The sequence below is a fragment of the Anser anser genome, assembly GCF_964211835.1.
Source record: "Anser anser genome assembly, chromosome: 2".
NCBI lineage: Eukaryota > Metazoa > Chordata > Aves > Anseriformes > Anatidae > Anser > Anser anser.
Genome location: NC_139721.1, coordinates 22,354,277 through 22,372,998, shown reverse-complemented (window position 1 = coordinate 22,372,998; position 18,722 = coordinate 22,354,277). Strand labels below are relative to the sequence as shown.

Below are 18,722 nucleotides of genomic sequence, written 5' to 3'. Positions count from 1 at the left end.
ACAGATGCATCAAACAGCTATTTTAATGGCAATGTTGAAAAAAGGCAACTAAGTGACTAGTAGAGCAATCTGGAATAGACCTCCAATATAAAGGTAATTAGATGGGATTCTATCCCGTTTTAAGACGGCTTCACGAGCTGACACAAGATCTCAGCTCTAGACTCCAAAAACTAGGAGTCCCTTTCTAATCTGTCATTCCTGCATTTCTTCATGTGCCTATGAAAACAAAGAAAGGGAATTAGGTCTTGTATTAAAATTAACCTAAATAGTCTAAATTGCCAAAGGGTACTAATGAATAACCAATATATAGAAAAGGAAAATCTGACAGATGTTGGTGAGCTCCTTAATTTAGTGAACAACTCTTCTACCATTTTTAGCTAGAGTTAGTGGTAAAACATACTAACGTTCTCTATGCTATAAGCAATTAGAAAAATTTATAACAATTTTTCCCAAGTTCCTTGTCACCAAAGAAAGAATGATCAGAGACTTAAGTCATTTCAATTTCCCTCTCAGAGACCGCTTGAATTTTATAGCTGCTACTTTAAAAAAAAGATTTATGAAGTATGACTGTTAAGGCAAGGTCTGTCAGCAGACTAAGGCTATTTCTAAGAAATCTTGTTTAGAATTCAAACCATCACCTTCAGAAATCTAAACGCATTCCTTGGACATCTTTTTGTAGGCAGTATTGCTACTCCCACTAGAGAACATGCCTGTCTGAAGGGAAAAGTGAATGACAAAAAAAATTCAGCAGCAAATACATAAACCAATATTATATCTATATTTTATTAGGCATTAATTTTAACCTCATTATCCATGTCTTTCAGAGTGAAAGACAATTCACTCCTCCCTTTCCCACAATCTTACTACTATAACAAAAAATCTGCAACTGGAGAATAATCATCGGCAGAATACTTTAGGAAATTCTCGACCATACTCATCTTACTGCTTCTACTCAAGGAAGAGGTTTGCATCCTTTTGCTCTATGCTCGCAAGTGGTGCTAGTACCTGACAAACTTTAGTGATTAAAGCTACAGCAGTACTAAACAAGTACCAGGTCCAGGTCTCTGAAAATGGATTCAGTCCAGTAGGAAAAAAAGATGTTGGGCATGAATCCCTGGACACCCTAACACTCATGGGCCATTTTATTTTACAAAGTTTGAATAATAACCATACCAGAACCAATTTGCTAGCCCTGTTCTTACTGAATTATTCAGATTTAGTAAAAACAAACTTTTTGTATAAATTCACATCTCTTAGCAGAACTTATCCGCTAAGTTAAAACATACTTAACAACTGGTTCTTAAACTAAGCTCACATATGGCTTTCCATCCAAAGGTGGTTGCTTGAAACAGGTGCACCTATTTCAGAAATGCTTTGAGAAATACTGCTAAAGTTTTTAACACGAGACTTGCTCTCCTCATGTATTTCTGGATTAGGCTACAATACCGCATATCAGAATGGTGAGATAAATCATCTCAGCATCTGTGATAATTCTCCCACTAATTTCAAGGATGCATTTAAGGCTCCATTATTTTATTTTTTTTAAATGTTAGAGATAGGGTAAATTGATATTTAGCAAAGAAAATGCAGCAATGGGTATAGCGCTCTGGCATGGTTTGATATGCCGTACTTATTCTGCATTGCAGCTACTACCATCCCCTCTTTTATTTGATAGTTTGATGACAACTATCAACAAATGCTAAGCCAAATGAAGTTATTGCAAAGTTACAAATTACATGTAATCAGAATCTTGCATAACACAACTTCCTATGCAGGAAATCCCTCCTCATCCTGTCCATTTAACCTTTCATTGAAACTAGTAATTAACTGTCTATTTTAGAAATGTTTATTTCATACATAAAAATTAAAAAAGAATCAATCCAATTAACTTTCAAATTAACTTTCAAGTAGACCTTGAACACAAAGTTCAAAACAAAGAAAATGCAAGTATTAAATCAAATAACTTAGCTATTTTCCCCATTTGTCATCATCTTTTTTGTAATGATTTTAAATTCTTCCTAAATCAAAACTATGTATAAAAATATCTTTAAATTTCCTGGCTTGCCCCAGAATCCTTCCCCTGAGTTATCCCCCTCAGAACAGAGTTTATGTAAACTCCTCTTTCAGTCTTCCAGTTCAAGAGCCACCAATCTAACCCTAGACAAGAATAACACAAAGGCTTAACAGAATGCAAATGAGCATGGAATTAAATTGTTAATTAAATTAACACAATAAACATGATTTTCTGCCAGATGCTTGAGTTGATCACTTCTTTAATGTTGTTATGCTTGGTTAATAAGGTTAGTACTAAAACTATGACATTTTACTTACCGTATTTTTCCTCCTCCTTCAAAATGCTGTGTGGAACTGCTGTCTGGAACTACTAGCACTATCCCAGAAATCAAATATGCTACAAGGACTAACCAAATTACAACAGTTAGAAATGAGAAATAGGAAATTAGGTTTCTAGAACATCTTGAACTGAATTATCTCAGTTAATTTCTCTTAAATATCCACAAATGGTGCGGAAGGGGAAAAAACACCTGAAGTTCCAATTCATAATTTTTAGACTATAAAAGTAACAGATATGTGAATAAATAAATATGAAGACAAGCAAACATACAGATTATAACTTAGTTGTAAGCCCGTTTTAACAAGATGCTTTTTAAATACAGCCCAGAGCTAAGGCTTACCTACAAATACACATAATAAAATTACAAAGTCACAAACATAATGCATGAGACAAAAAAAAAAAGGGGGGGGGGGGGGGGGGCAGGGAAGACCTGACTATAAACACTCCGCAAGATGTTTGTGACAAAAAACCTCCTTGAAATGGCAAGTAGAAAAATGACAATTGAAGATGTAAATTGATATATCTTCATGCAGTAAGTACTGTGTTGTCTGTATTTCAAGTTGTTTAAAATTGCTAGGACTTAAACACAAAGTTCACTTAATCTGAAAGATTGAGTTATTTTTCTGCAAATGGTCAGTATATTTTGTTCAAGTGCTAAATCAGCAAGTTTCCTTTATTAAGTCTACAGATGGAAGAAGGAATATTTCTGTCCTTTAACTCAAGTAAAAAGTATGAAAATTATCCAGCATCTGGGAGCTGAATTTAAGTCTGACTAAGTATACAGCACAAGTTCACATCAAAAGAGTAATGCAACAGCTTATTTAGATGCATATTATGTCACCTGAAGTTTTCAGGAGAGGAAAACATGCCATGAAAACCAGTATAATAGAACAGAGCATCACCTTGATTTAGATTCCTCTTCTATTGACTTGCACTATGGAGGTTAAGAACGACAGAATCATTATTCTAATTATTCAGATATAAAATTCAGACAACGAATAATTTGCTTGTGAGGTATCACCATTTATACAAGTGGAAGTATCCCTTGCATGTGTACTTAAGGTCCAACTTTAATTCACAGTAAATCTTTAAAAAATCTGTTAAAGTGAACAATAAATAAATCCCCAAATTTTTAAAAAATATTTTTTCTTTAATTTGTCATTAAGACAAGAATCACATTTTTAAACACCTGTGAGATGCTGTAAGCTAGATATTGAAGACTACATTTAAGATACTTTATTGAATAATTAAGATGTTAGTAAGTGCCTAACTACTACATGACAGGTAAAACAAGACAAAATGTTTTAAAATACTCACTTTTTTCATAAACATAAAATATACTGAACTGATTAAGATACATACATGCATGACAAGTTATCTTGATAAGTCAGCAAAAACACATCAAATTAGACTTTCAAAATGTGCATACTTAAGAATATGAACAAGACTGGGAAGTTAGGAGAAGGTAGAAAGGAATCAAATGTAAGGACTTGCATGCCTTACAAATTTAAAGTCTTTTTAAATTTCTTTTGCTTTGAGCACTTCCTGGAGGAGCATCTTCTTTGTTCTTCCGTTTTGCAGATAAACTATTACATTCTTTTGACCCATGGAAAGAATGCAGACATAAAATACAGAACTCAAATGCACAGGCCTCTCTGCTACATAGCCCCCGTTTCTTTACCAATTGATACTTAGCAGGATATTGACATCTTGGACAAGGTTTCAGAGCTTCATCGGTGAATAGAGTTCTAGCAGCCTATAGCAAGAGGAGGGAGACAAGAGATACTTAGCTCTTGTAATTTAGAGTTTTCCAAAGCCCCAGAATTAAGAGTTTGTTAGAGACCTACTTTTACGTATTCTTCCTGTCTACTAGTTAATTGGGGGACAGAATTGCATCTCCTGGGAGTAAGTTCAATGTGAGAAGGTGGTGTTTGTACAGGAGTTCTGGCTTGAGCCTGAACAGGCCTTAGAGCAGATCTGTTGAGAACATTAAGTCTTGTGGCAGCATCTTCAGCTTTCAAGAGATATTCCTGTTATAGTTGATAATTACAAAAAAAAGAAATAAAAAGGAAGCATATCAGGGTTTTATTTAATTTATCATTTGCAGCTGTGTTTTGCTTCATATTTTAAGTTTTCCCCTGCAACAACACATTAAAAAATGGAAGTGATGTATAGTGCATATATTTCCAATTAAAAGTTTGTATTTAGTAAGGGGACAAGATAGGAACCATTAAAAACAAAGCCCCGTGAGCAGGTAAACAAGCCAACAGCCTTTAGCACTTGATTACTTTCTACTGATCCTCAACTTCTGAAGTAGGATACATCTCAATACCAAGCATGAAGTGATCAAACATAAGTTTTGTCACCGTTAAAGCAAGGTTACCCTGAAGTGTTGTGAGCACGCGTGGAGGATCTATTAAAAAATACACTCCTATTAATAATATGCTACTTTTCAAGAAACCCCTTAAAACAAGTGATCTATATGCCCTTCTGATGCTCAGATATACACCACAAAGAAGCTCAGCAACAAGTGGTACTGAAAATAATTGGGAAGTAGCCCAGAGTGGGTTCTAATGGACTACAGTGAAATGGGAGATGAGGAATAACATGACAAAAGTATAAACAAAGTTTAAGATCCAAAGCCAGAATCAGTTGAGGAAGAGATCCTCAGGGTGTGGGAGAAGGGGAATCGTGATTGAAAGACTGCTACTGAAACCGGGGCCAGATGAAAAAAAAACAAAATAAAAGCAATTACAATCTCATGTCAGAATCTTTTACATAACCTACTTAGAACTGTTGCTATCAGCTACAATTCTATAGTTTTGCAAGATGTTCAGTCTTTCCTCTGGCCTGCATTTGTTCACACATGTAAAATATTACCTTTCAGACAACCTTACCCCAGCTTCTTCCTTCAGCTGTTTTATGTACGACTTTCTCCTCCTATCTGCACTTTTATCTTGTACAATGATTTCACGCCAGTTTTTGCTTACTTTCCAAATGCTGGAACAAATGAATTTAAAAAATTATCCATTTTCACAGTTTTGCAGAGTAGCACAGAAGCCATAACAGTAAAATTACGATTTTAAGATTTTTTTTGCGTGATTTCACATACTATTTTGGTCATTTTACAGACTATTGCTATATACTACAAGAGTTCACTGTACTGTCGTGAAACAAATTTAATGTATTCCACACCATTGTTCAGAAATACATACACAAGTCTAGTGAATGACTGCAATATAAATAACACAACATATCTTTGGCTTACAAAATCAGATGTTTCTTCTCTCCACATAAGACACTTAATTTTGTTTCTAAAGTCACATTTTTATGTATTAAGTTCTCCGAAAATATCTGTGCCATTATACTTCTACACATTCCCTTTGTAACTAGTAACACATGGCACACTTGGTTTCTTTGACAATTTCTGTTGATTTCAAATGAATCCAGAACATTACCCATGAAGCAATATTCTTTGAGCATTTTTGTCTTTGTGCTTAGAAGTGACTGAGGAAATTAAATATGCAAGAAAAATCTAGAAAATGTGTTCTGAGTTCTATGCATTATTAGGAAACCTGCAGTGAGAAGAACTGACTTCCCAGATATTTTTTTAAAGAAATGTTTTAAATTTACAAGTACTGTAATAGCTTTAACTTTATCAATCCCCTCCTTTTTTCCCCCCTAACTCGTCTATAAGACATGTTTTTAGAACAACATAGAAAGAACCACTTGATTGCCAGTGACAAACCCCTTCTAATTTCCTTAATTTAAGGAAAAATAAATTCTATTGACAATCCCAATTATTCCAAAAATTATTCTAATTTATTATCAGAAACACATTTTCAACATTATGAGAAGTGGGCACGGGGAATGGGAACAGCAGCAGTACCTACCTGCAGAGACTTTCCACTGTCAAAGCATCTAAAACTATAGCAAGAACATGTTTTAAATTTCTGTATTTTAATTCAGTTAAAATATCTAATTTTTCAAGGCCCATTTTCTTGCCAATGAGTCCAGAAAGAACATGTTCTAATGCGAATATTTCTGTTCCATCAATATTCTTTGATGCTTGATTTTGGTCTGATCTTTGTCTCTGCAAGCAAATTTCATGGACTATTTGCAGAGCTGGAGTTCTGGAGAGATCTGTATAATTTACAACTAAGTCTTCACTAGTCTGTTCTTTTAAAACTACTCCATAGTCTTTATTGACATTTCTTTCTTCTGTTAGCATATATTCTGAATTAGAAGGACTGCCATGATGGTCTTCTGTCTCTGACTGCGAGCCTTGTTCCCGAAGAGTGGATAACCTTCTAACTCGCTCAAGCTTTCTTGCTTTCCTTTTACTGTCTGGAATTTTGGAATCTTCTTTATGTTTTTGAAAGAACTCTTGGAAAGAACCCTCATAATCAGATAAGTCTCCTGATTTGTCTAGATGAAGTGAATTATATCCGCTGTCCTCAGGCGTTGAAAGATTTGGGTAACTGGCCAGTTTAACAGCGGGAGTGTTTCTATTACACAGCTCGAAGTTAAAGTTCTCTAAAAGCCTATCAACAGAAGTCAGGCACTTATTCTCATTGGCCTCAGGTAACACACTGTAAGTAGGAGTGTGAAGCAACCCCTCATTAACACTCATAAGGACACTTTCACCAAATTCACTAGCATTACTAACACTAACATCCTTACACTGAATTGGTGATAAACATTCTGTTTCTAGCGATAAGGGGTCCTTATTTTTGGACTCATCTAGAGTAGAAGTCCTTTGTTGAGAAAATGACAGTCTCCGTTTGGGGCAATTAGGACTAGAGTCCTCAGTTTCTGAAGTGCTAGTTGTCAGGCGTTTGCAACTGTTTTCTTTTGAAGAACCTGAGGCAATTTGTGAAGGTTTTTCTTCAGAGCTCAAAACACAAGAGAATAGTTTTTTCCGGCCACTTCCTGAAGAGCCAGCTTGTCTTTCACAGGATCCTACAGGTGTGCCAGCTGGAGCAGCCTTGGATAAAAGCAGTCTCCTGCGTAGCGAGGAGCCTTTTCTACTCACTTTAGGAGTTTCAAAAATATCTGTACTTCTATTTGCTTCTCTTCTTTCTGATAAGGAGATAGCATTCATTTCTTTTTCAATAGATGATGACACGGACCAGAGGCTGTTTGGGTGAATATGGTCAGAATGCTCTCGTAGAGAAGATGAACTTGTTGCACTCGGTGCTTCTTTATGTTCTGCTTCAGGATCATTGCATCTGCTGTCCATAAATACCGAAGGGGAACAGATGTCTTTAAAATTGGAGTATCTAAAACTGCTGCTGGGAGATGTTAGTCTATTTTTTTTCAGAATATTGAACGTTATTGAATGACTGTCTGACATCTTCTGCTTGGCACTTTGGCTCTGTAAATAAAGATACCAGCGTTATTTCTGAAACAAACAATAGAACTAAAAGACACCTGGAACAGTGAAAAAGCCTTCAATAAATCTACCAAGATAGAGACTTTAAAAGTATTTTCATTAGGCTTAATAGAAACCGTGCTTATACATGAACACAAATATAAAGTACAACCAAATAGGTTGTTAGAATGAGCAAATAAAATGCATGCTATATCATAAGCAAGCATAATTAAAGTTTCTTTTCAGTTAACTGATTAATCTGATAACCTTCATGCAATGAAAAGCCTTCAAACAAGCAACACAGCAATGAGAGTCCCATTTACACTGAAATCAGAGACAGAACTGACCCACAGTAGGGTCAGGGTGTTGTTGTTGTTTTTTGTTTATTTGTTTTAAATAATTACTTTAAAAAAATCATTGTTGTGTTATTTGTTCATGCAATCACTAACAGTTTAGTCCTCAAGAACTAGTGGAAGGTCTGATAATAGATTAATTAGCAAAAACATGTCTAAAGAAGAGAGAGGATTGATCATGAAGTGACATGTCTACAGGTCTCCCTATTATTTAGATCCTACAGTCCCTGGATAGAATAAACTTTTTCCTCAAGTTACATATTAAATAGTGCATTCTCATCTGCCTTAACATGCAAATGTTACATTGTCAATAAGGTATCTGCTTGTGCACCATTCTGTGGATAAACTAAGCGTTCAGAAGATTTAAACTTCAAAGAAACTGATGGATTGGCCATAAACCCTCTCACCACGTACATGAACTTTCTACAATAAACTTAGTACACACCAAAGCTTTAAGTTTTCCCCCCAAAATTACAAAGAGCTGATACACCCATATAAGTAAATGGGCAATGATTTTTGCCATTCAAACATGCAGTTTCTCCACCCTACCCCAAACAGCAATAGGTTACTGCTTTATACACACAAAAAAGGAACCAAAAAGATGTGAATAATGCCAGAATGAGGGTTGTTCTCTCAGAAACCATAGCAGTTCACATCAACATTTAAGGACCCCCAAAGTCTGAATTAGCAGCTTTTAGTGAGGTACATTCAGACCAGACAAAAATTTATAGGTGACTTAAACACCAAACATTAAGACATCATTAATAACTCAACAGTACTGACCCAGTCAGGCCCTAGGCTACCAAATACAAGCAAGGGGAACCTGAACTGATGGGGAGGAAACTATCCTTTGATGATCTCAGATCATTTAATTAACATTTTTTGACCTATGATGAAGGCACTCTAAGATCTTTGGGATATACAAAGTTTTTTGCTGTCTACAGCAAGCAAATTGCAATATATAAAGAATTCAGAGGAACAGGATATTCAAGAACAGACTGAGAACTTGCCTTAAAGTCTAAGTTCTAAAGAACTTGCCTATGGAACCATGCTGATGTCAGTATGAAATCAAACTGATTTAAAACAAAACAAAAAATAAAGCATGTAATTGAGAAGAACTCTTCAGAGAAAGAAACTTATGTAAAAATAATTACAAAATGAAGACAGAAGCCTGGGCTGCTTCCTTTCCTTCTCCCATTTACCTCTACAAATACCTTATTTTCACATTATTATAGTAGCTCACTTCTGTATTTGTTTTCCATGCCTTTTTCCTCATTCACTCTTTTAGCTTGGTGAAATAATAGGCAATGTAAATAGGACACATGAGGGGCATAGCTTTAAGCTAGTTATTACATAGATTAGGGATAACTGTAGTGACAGCACAGGACCAACTCCACACAGTGTCTAGCATTTCACCTGCATAGTTCTTCAACATTGTAGGTAGTAGGCTGAAAATTCTGTAAAACAAACTAAAAGACAAATATAAAAAAAAGTAGAAAAGAGATATGAAAAATCTCCTTTTAGTTCACTGCTGCTCTTCAGCTGATTATTCACAGGGAAGAGCTATAAGACAGCAGTACTAAAAATAGAGCATGATCTTTATGTAAAATACAAAAAGAGTAGAGGCCTCATTTTCCTTGAGGAATTTTGGTGAACTGCAGTTAGTTAAGAAGTGTGGCCAAGAGATATTCCTACCAAAAATACTGACGGATAGATTTAAGTTTTGAATGATGTTTAGAGACAGATGCTCAAATTTTCAACACCAACAGGAAAAAAAAAAGCACCACACTTACCTTTAAAAACATTAATATTTTCCCTACTCACAGTCAAACTATACATGCATTTAACAAAAGCATACGGGCCTGCAGGTTTGAAAACTGCACAGGCAGAAAGCTGAAGAAATAACAGAAGGGAAAACACGCACTTGTAGTTTTGTTCTCAGACATTTCAGGGGAGAAATTATTTAATCTTATGAACAACTGAGAGTAGAGTTTATTTGAAATATTACAATTTAAAATTATTTATTTACGCTAGCTTGTGTTTCAAGTAGCATGAGATCACTAGAAATAATTAAAAAAAAAGAGTTTTTACAGTTGTAGTAGAGATCAGAATGGCACAGTTAAAGGAAATGCCGCGCTGCGACCTTAAGCAAAAGCCAAAAATACGCTGTCAGTATGCCAACGTCCAGCAGGAGACGCTTGTGAGCTTCCTATATTGAAGGCGTGAAACCTCTGAAAATTTGTAGGGAAGATACCGCAATACAGACCCTGAGCGAACAGTGTCTAATTCTTTACGACAGATCCCAGTATACACCTCAGTTTAGCTTAAATATTTTTTCCAAGCATGTTACTCTTGAAAGTTAAGGTTTAATTAAACACAAGGTCTCATTTTACAAAGTGAATGTGAAAGGGAGAGCCTTTCAGAGCCGCTGCTCATCCCTCATAACACAGTGAGATGCTATTTACATTCATAAGAGGTACCTAGTAAAAATTCCAGAGGCTTGTTTAGTGCTTTATAAGCACTTTCTCTTTTTATCGGGAGAAACGTTTGAGCTACTTGTTCTGATACATAATATCAAGCCCTCTTCATTTGAGGATCTTGAAATAATTTATGAAAGTATTCTCACCCTTGTTTTAGACATCAGGAAATAGACACGTTAGGAAAAAAAGACTAGTCACATTTCAAGTCTGTTACAGAGAAAGAAATAAAATGCGCATCTGCTAAGTGTAGTTTCTTGTGCTCCGTCCCTTTCTATGGTATCTATTATTGATTCTGCAGTCCTCAAATCCATAAGTCACCAGCAAACTTCACAGCAGTTTACAGAATAAAGTTCTTCATGCTCAGAAACCCAAATTAAATTACAGACAGGATTCAGGTATGCAGACCTGGAATTATATCTTACAAGCCTAGGCTTTACAAAGCATCCTAAGAAGGGGGGAAAAAAAAAAGTTTGTTACTAGAAAACAGTGTAAATAATACCCATAACATAGACGTGAGTTCCAGGAGGGAATTACACCTGTTCTAGATGCTAATTTACATTCCTTAGTAACAGACGCTGAACTCTTTTGCTTCTAAAAAGCTGTTTTCTGCCCTTATTCGTCACTGATCGTCACGTTAACAAAACCGATAAAAAAATAAAGTTTTGGTAGTACAAGACTGCTTTCTCAGCTTTTTAAATAAAGATCCTACCTGCAAGAAAACTGATTTTTATCTGAGGGCTGCTCTTCGAGCTCCCAGATCTAAAACCAGAGAAGCCGTCAATACTGAGATGGCATAGCTCAGTCCTGTGTGTGAGACGGGAGTAACTTACCCTAATTTGCGAAGCAATTTGAGATCTTCCAAAGCAAAGGTACCGTATTCAAAGTACAATTTACCTCTACCGACAACCTAAAGTGGGGAAGGGCGTGGGTAGAAAAGAGAGTTACAAGAGCAACGTTACCCAGTAGCTTGGTGACAGCTGAGAGTTTACATACATGCTTTCACTGTAACGTTTAATTACCCAGCGATGAAGACAACTGACGGCTACTTAGGGAGCAGCGCTCGGGGGTCTCTCGGTCACCTGAAATGCCGGACACGAGCAAAGCAACAGCTTCACCTCCTCATGGGGCAAACCGCCGGCCAGAGACAGCGGCCCCCTGCCCCCCGAGGAGGCCGGCGGGGCTCCCTGGGGGGAGGCGAAGGCGATGCCCCAACTCGCCCCCGGCTGGCTGGCTGGAGAAGGCGGGGATCCTGCCGCCTCAGCGGCTCGCCGCCCGGCTCCGGAGCCCGTTGCCCTTAGTGAGGAGGCGCTGTGGGTGGAGGGGAAGCCAAGCGGCTCCTCGCGTGCAGCCACCGCCGCTGCTTTCCCTCGCTTGGGTTTGAACCGCCCGCCTTTACCAACCGCTCCGCGCCGCCTCCCCGCCCCCGCCGCCCTCAGGCGTCTGCGGGGCGGGTGCCTGAGGAGAACCCGCTCCGCTGCAGGGCACCGGCGAGGTTCGCCTTTCCCCTCACGTTTACACCTCAACGCCGCGGCTCCCGCCGCACTTAGCCCACCGTAAGATCCCCCCGACGTTGTCCCTCTCTCCCTCAGCTCCCCCGTCCCTTTCTGCCTCTCCTCAGGAGATGCTGGGGGCGAGGCTTTCCCGCCTCAGCCAGAGCCTTTCTGCTTCTCCTCAGGAGCCGCTAGGAGCGGGGGGTGAGGGCTGAGGGGTGCCCTTCACAGGCGCTGGTCGATCATGGCTAGGCTTTTACAGATGCAGAACGTTATCTGTACCCGCACCTTTGAGCTTGAGTTATAAGGGTGCCAATTAATTCAAATTAATTAGTGCGTTTGTATCCGACTGCTCGGGAACGAGATAATCGCGGAGCGTTTGCCTCGGTTAAATCATCCATCAGTCCGGTGGGAGATGCCAGTGATGACGCCTACGTTTTGCCGTATTTTTACTTAAACTGTACATTAAAAAATGAGTAATTAGGTGCCCGCATTTCCTGAGCTCCGTGCGGCTGCACACACCCACACACCTGGGGGCTCCACAGTGGGCGGGGGGAGCCGCAGGCCTCGCAGCAGCGAGGAAAAGGAGCGGGGAAAGCCGCTGCTTGTCACACAGAGGCCGAATAAATTGTCATTGTGTCCTCCTCCTTCTGGGTATCATTCTCCCTCACCTCGTTGAGACGAGATTTACCACAGGTTACCTCTATTTTTTTTTTATTTATTTATTCCCCCCCCCCCCCCCCCCGTTTACGTTTTATTTCCTCCACCAGAAACGACATCAGATGAGAAAGAGATTTTAAACTGTTGTGCGTGACTAAGAGTAATGCCTACATCCAAAGCAGAAAACTAGAAGCTTTCTAAATTAACGCCGAAATTCAGCCGTACTTCCAATTCGTGGGCTGGGCGAGCTCTGCCCCGCCGCTCGGAGCCCGTTCAGGGAGCGGCGTCGCACTGAGGAGGCGGCGAAGCCTCGCAGCCAAAGGGGGCCGGAGGAAAGGCGAATTTAAAATCTGCTCATCCAAAGCGGGGGAAATTGGGATATTTGCATATAAAGAGTACTGTTTTACGTGACTACAAGGTAACCGTTACGGATAAAAAGAGAAAGGGGGAAATATGCCAGAGACTTCCATTTTAAAAGGAGAAATTAATAGAAACTGATCGAAAAGAAATCGATTTCCCAAAGGGCTTTGTGTAGTAGTATCTATTCCACGTGTATCAGGAGAATTTCTTCCTCAAATAGTTGTGTTTATCTATAGAAAAAAAAAAAAAAAACGCTTTTTCTGTGAAAAGGGCAGCTTGCTAGCTCCGTGAAGCGGCACACAGAAGGTGCGAGGTCTGTCTCTCTCAAGCCCCCAGGAACTTGTGGTACCCGGGTGAAAAAAAAAAAAAAAAGAAAAGAAAAAAAAAACATACAGGGAATTTAACAAATTATAGTTATGGTGCTTAATGCGACATACAGAAACATCACACCAAACAGCACCATTTAACAAAACGCTTCATAAGCGGGCAGAAAAAAACTGAGGACCTTAATTTTAAAACGAAATAATGCTAGAGACCCCGAAACGCCCTGACGGGCAGGCTACGAGCGCCTTGCCTTCCCCCGAGCACCCTGCGCACCTCATCCCGCAGCCACGAACCCTTACTCTGGCTGCCGACCAGTGCTACTCCTCCGGATTTTTTTCCTCTACGGGGAAGTCCCACATGTTCCCAACCCTCTGAGCACCCCCGGACTGGCGTTTATCAGCCCTTCAAAGCTGGGCTCTATCACGATAGCGCTGCTCTTGAAGGAGGGCTTTGACAGAAACGGAGCAAGGAACCGAGGCACCCGATAAAACCTATTTTTTTCCGAGAGAACAGTTAAACGATGGCAACAATCAAGCAATTGCGTGATTTCATTGAGACCTTGTTTTCACATAATTAACTTTAATTGTCTTTTTCATGGCGGTATAATTAGTAGACCAGTTTTACAGTATCGGCTCGACAAATCCGTCTTAAAAATAAAACGAGCCCGGAGAAACATTATCGGTTGATTTTTATTTGTTTACTTTCCGGAATGTTAATTACTTGATATGCATTATCAAGTGAAGCTATGGTTCAGGCTTTATTTTCTCCTCTGCTTAAAACTCTTCGCACCAGCTCACGCTTACGAAAACCGTGGCGAAGAGGACACAGGCAGTAAATTTGGGGGAGTGCGAATCAGTATGAATAGCGCTGCCTTTCACCTGTCGTTTCTCTTGCTTGTGTTTTATTCTAGCACTCAAAAGTTATGTTTAGCTTTATTTATACACAGCAGCATGGAAAAACAGGCAAGCTGTCTAAAATCTTGAATGTATTTTTATTATGCGTAACTTAAATACAAAATTAGGAAAACCGCAAATATTTATTGTTCCTCAAGTTCATTTTAGATAAGTTATAGGTAACATATGAAGGTGATTTGCTACTATGAGAGCATCAGTAAGTTATAACTGGTAAACTCGTGTGGTAACAACCCATTTGGCTCCTCAGAAAACAATTTTTATTCAGTATTCGGAAAGAGTATTTGCTTTTTTCAGCATTGAGAAAGAGCCTTTTACTTGGTATTGAGAAACATTTCATTAAACAAGGGAGTCTCTTGAATGATGAAGTCATTAAATCGGAATATTTACAAAACAATATTTTCTAAACGTTTTCCAGAGGTGGAATTCTTGTGAAATTGAGTAAAGAAAACAGTCTACAAAATGCCTACTGAACGTTTGTCATTTACACCATTTACACCACCAGGGACTAAGAAAGCACTTGGAATCATTTCATATTTTGGCTGTACTATTTCGGTTCAGTATGCTGGAATATTTCTGCTCAGGATGCTGGAATCACTGAAATTTGAACCTCTTCCATAATACGATCCTGCAATTAAAATATATAGTATCGTAGCTCGTAAATTTTGTTTAAAGCGGGAATACACACAGCAAGGTACCAGATTTAGCTTCAGCCAAGAACCTTAAGTAATGTGCTTCTGAAAACAACAAGGACCGTGAGGTGTGACACCCCAACGGCTTAAAATTCTGCAGTCTCACGATGCGAGCTGCAGCAGGATTTTTGTCTGAGTCTGCACAGACAGAGGTTAGGTACAGCCAACTAAAAACCCCAGAGTTTGACCCAAAGCACTGAGGCCTCGGGACGAGCGCGGACCCCCCTCAAGTTTCCTCGGCAGGCGCCGGGCTCGCTCCCGCCACCCGGCGGCGCTCCCGGGCCGCCCGCTAGGAGGGGCGGCGGCGCCGCGTCGTCATCAGCCGGCGCCGAGAGGCCGAGAAGGGCCGCGGTTCCCTTCGTGGCTGGGGTGAGCAGGGAAGCTTCGTTAAAGTCCCTGTGGGGTTCTACAGGGCGTCTAGGGGGCTGCGAGGAAGGCAGCCTGCCCCCAGCGAAACGCTAAGGAATGCGTTTGTTTCTCCCGCAGGTACGTCTGGAGGGCTCGGCGATCGTGGCTGGAGCTCCGCGTCCTCGTGGTGAGTTGTGGCGTGACCCTCAATGCTTGTAGCACGCAGGTGTGTCTGTGTGCCTTTTGGCTGTGCCAGCTTGTGCTTTAGCTGCTGGGTGTGTAAACGCTAGCGAAATGATGATGCCTCCCTGCAAAATACAGAGCTTTAGTTCGCTGCTGTCTGCTGCAGCTGTGTGTTGTGCTGCATGGCCAGCACTGCCTCGAGTAAGCTGTAACTGTGGTAGTTGGTGCTGCTTAGTCTGGCTCACTTTGAAGACATTGTTATTCTCAAGTGCCAGGGGATGCCTGCCAATACCTTACTATAGCTCATGATACAATAAGGCTATAATGTGTGTTTTAAGGCGCCGCTATGATAACAGTAGAGCAAAGCCTTACTTAAAAGCTGTAGAGTTTAATGAATTATCTTGAGTTATCTAGAATGGAATGGCATAGTGGGTTTTTTAACGAGGGGGTTTGGCACCTGCTGATCAGACTCCTGTAAACAAAGGATGAACTGTTTCTGTCAAGCCTGTGCTTGTGTCCTTAAGTCCCAAGTGCATTTATACTGGAACAAACTGTGAAGATCAGGGAAATATACCAGGGAATTAAGTGAAAGTGTCCAGGACTCATGCTCATGAGGAAGCATTGTGAAGGTCATTTAATGACATAATAGTTTGGAATTCCTATCCTCTATGTCACAGGGCGCAGAAACAACAACCCCAAAAACTGCAAGGAGATATTCATCTTCTGTCTTAGAATGGGTGGGAGAAAAACTGTTTGCTATCTCTCTACTGTAACAACCTTGATGCTTGGAAACATTTATGTGATAGGTTGGGATTACTTAAAACTCCATTAAATGTTTGTGGAGTAGACTTAACTGTTGTCTGATAATGAGAAGGAATACTTGCCTCCAAATAAGCTTGAACAACTTAAACCGTTACAATAGAGCACTAAGAGGTGCTTGAAGTGGACCACTAGGCTATCTAACTTTAACCTTGAGTTAGGTATAGAGACCTATCTTGGGGTTTAGAGGGTGGAATTTCTTCTATATGGCCCCTCTTTATTTATTTAAACGCCTATTACTTTCCTGCCTACAGTTTGTTCCCAGGATTTCTAATCCATTAGATTAGAATTAAGTTAGCTAGTGTTGTTGGAGAGCAGAAAAAAGGCAACGAGGATTATCTTGTTTATGATAGCACGGTTGTTACATGAATGATACATGAATTGTTTTATTTTTCTGTTTCCATCAAGGTTGAAGGGAGGAAAGAAAATATTTATTTACCTTTCGTGTTTAAAATTATCTTTAATACAAACTGATATACAGACTACATTTTTGGAGTTTTTTTTCAACACCCAATTGGTGAAGCTCAGTGCAACCTGATCACACTGTTTTGAGAAGGCAGTTGAACTAGATAAGTTTCTGAAGTCTCTTCCAATGTGAGTCATCCTATGTTGGTGTGTGTCAATAGAGATGGAATTTGTATTTACTTTGAGGAAGTTTTCCATCTTCTGCTGACTTCTGATGGAGATGTTTCAATATTTGTGTATGCCTTTTAAAAAAAACCTCCTGTGTATATTTTGGTTTTTTGTTTATGTAGAACATGGATTCACAGAAGGATGTTCAGCCTCCAAAGCAGCAGCCAATGATTTACATTTGTGGAGGTAAAGAAAAGACATTAGTGAATTCTTTTCCTTGTTACTGGAGATCTGGTGTTCATATAATAATAATGCATAATAATAATGCATAATAATATTGAAGAAATGAAAATAGCGTTGTGAATCCTCATGATCTTTTAAATTTTACTCACTAATGCTACCACGTGTATGGTAGCATAATAATAATACATACAGACAGTGATATGGAAGTAGTTCATTAGAGCTTCTGTTGCCGTGTGGAAGTCCTGCATCTCCACAGGACAATACTTCTGCATCTCCACAAGACAAACTTCTGTTTGGTGCATTTCTGGGGGAGGATTTTCTGGAAATACAGTATGGTCACTCAGCTTTTACTAAAGTGTAATAGTCAATTTTTCTTTCACCTATAGATAAGTTAATAATGTAAACATTGGAGATTTTGAATGCTTAAGAGTCAAAGTGTTTTGGAGATGAAAGAAAATAAACTTGGGAGGCTGGGAGGGGCTGAGCTGAAGTTTTCATTAGTAGACAGTCTACTGTACAGTCTACATACCATTCTCAATACCACTAATGATTTAGTGATTTCTAGCAAGGTCCTCTTTGATATTAAAAAGTGGAGTTTGCCAATCTTTTTATTTTTTTGCACAGAATCGTAATATCATTCAGTTCTTTATACAAACTCACTGCAAATTATTTTCTGTATTATGCTATTTTGCCCCAAATAGGAATTAAGACTTCTGAAAGTTGTCTATGCATTAACAATGCTGTTTTTATTTACTCACTCCAATTCTCTTCCTCCATCACATCAGAATGTCATACAGAAAATGAAATAAAGGCAAGAGATCCTATCAGATGCCGAGAATGCGGGTACAGAATAATGTACAAGAAAAGGACAAAAAGATGTATCCTTTTACAAAGTCACACGAATGCATTTGGGGAGGTGTGAGTTGGGGTAAGGCATCTAAGGTAAACAACATGGAAAATTTGAGTAATTGTGCAAGAATCCTTCAAAGCCAAAAATCAATACAGTAGAGCAAACTATAGAGACATCTCTGCTGTGTAATTGGGGACCTTGTTTCCTGGTGCATTGTCTCATTTTCCATTTTCTATGAAAACTATAATCACGATAGTCTTGTGGGTGATGTATAGTGTATGGTTGATATCATGCAGCCTTTTAAGAAAGGAAAGTGTTGTGGGGTTAATTAAAAATGAGTTCTAAATGCTTTTATATGGTTACCTGTGACTTTAGATTTGGGTAGTCTTCCCTCAGTGCCTCCTTTTCTCTCCCTGATCTTTCTCTCTTTTTTTCCCTTCCCAACCACAACACGTTTTTCTTTAACTGCACCATTCCAGTGGTGGTTTTTGATGCCCGGTGATGTGAGCTGAAGATATATTGATTATTATGCTGCAGTTTATTATTTCTGACTTTGTTCTGTAATTCTATTAATGTACAAATGCATAGTTTTGTTTTGAGATATTAAAATATTAAACTTCACTTAGTATTTTTTGTCTGTACTACTACAGGTTTCTAAAACTGTGACTTAAATTTTAGTCAGAGTATGTAGAAGTCTGTTAAATTCATT

At 38.9% G+C, this 18,722-nt stretch overlaps 2 protein-coding genes across 5 annotated transcripts; one reads left to right on the top strand and one right to left on the bottom strand.

Moving 5' to 3' along the window:
- Positions 1 to 3,566: 3,566 nt before the first annotated feature.
- On the bottom strand, positions 3,567 to 12,411 carry FBXO43 (F-box protein 43). The gene is made up of 6 exons (XM_083822604.1): positions 11,580 to 12,411; positions 11,391 to 11,467; positions 6,247 to 7,730; positions 5,251 to 5,353; positions 4,201 to 4,383; positions 3,567 to 4,109 (listed from the first exon to the last, which is right to left on the bottom strand). Exons 3-6 carry the CDS (start codon positions 7,707 to 7,709, stop codon positions 3,861 to 3,863), a joined length of 1,998 nt encoding a protein of 665 aa, XP_083678730.1. The 5' UTR covers positions 7,710 to 7,730; positions 11,391 to 11,467; positions 11,580 to 12,411; the 3' UTR covers positions 3,567 to 3,860.
- A 2,846-nt stretch (positions 12,412 to 15,257) lies between these two features.
- POLR2K (RNA polymerase II, I and III subunit K) lies at positions 15,258 to 18,634 on the top strand. Of its 4 annotated transcripts, none has more exons than XM_083822631.1 (5): positions 15,258 to 15,366; positions 15,484 to 15,532; positions 17,103 to 17,166; positions 17,949 to 18,041; positions 18,493 to 18,634. In XM_083822631.1, the coding sequence occupies exons 3-5, from the start codon at positions 17,106 to 17,108 to the stop codon at positions 18,513 to 18,515; spliced, it is 177 nt and encodes a 58-aa protein (XP_083678757.1). In that variant the 5' UTR covers positions 15,258 to 15,366; positions 15,484 to 15,532; positions 17,103 to 17,105; the 3' UTR covers positions 18,516 to 18,634. The 4 variants fall into 4 exon arrangements, with proteins under 4 accessions (XP_083678757.1, XP_083678759.1, XP_083678756.1 ...); XM_083822633.1 differs by having other exon boundaries at positions 15,298 to 15,366; positions 15,484 to 15,571; XM_083822630.1 differs by lacking the exon at positions 15,484 to 15,532 and having other exon boundaries at positions 15,330 to 15,483.
- The last annotated feature ends 88 nt before the right edge of the window (positions 18,635 to 18,722 follow it).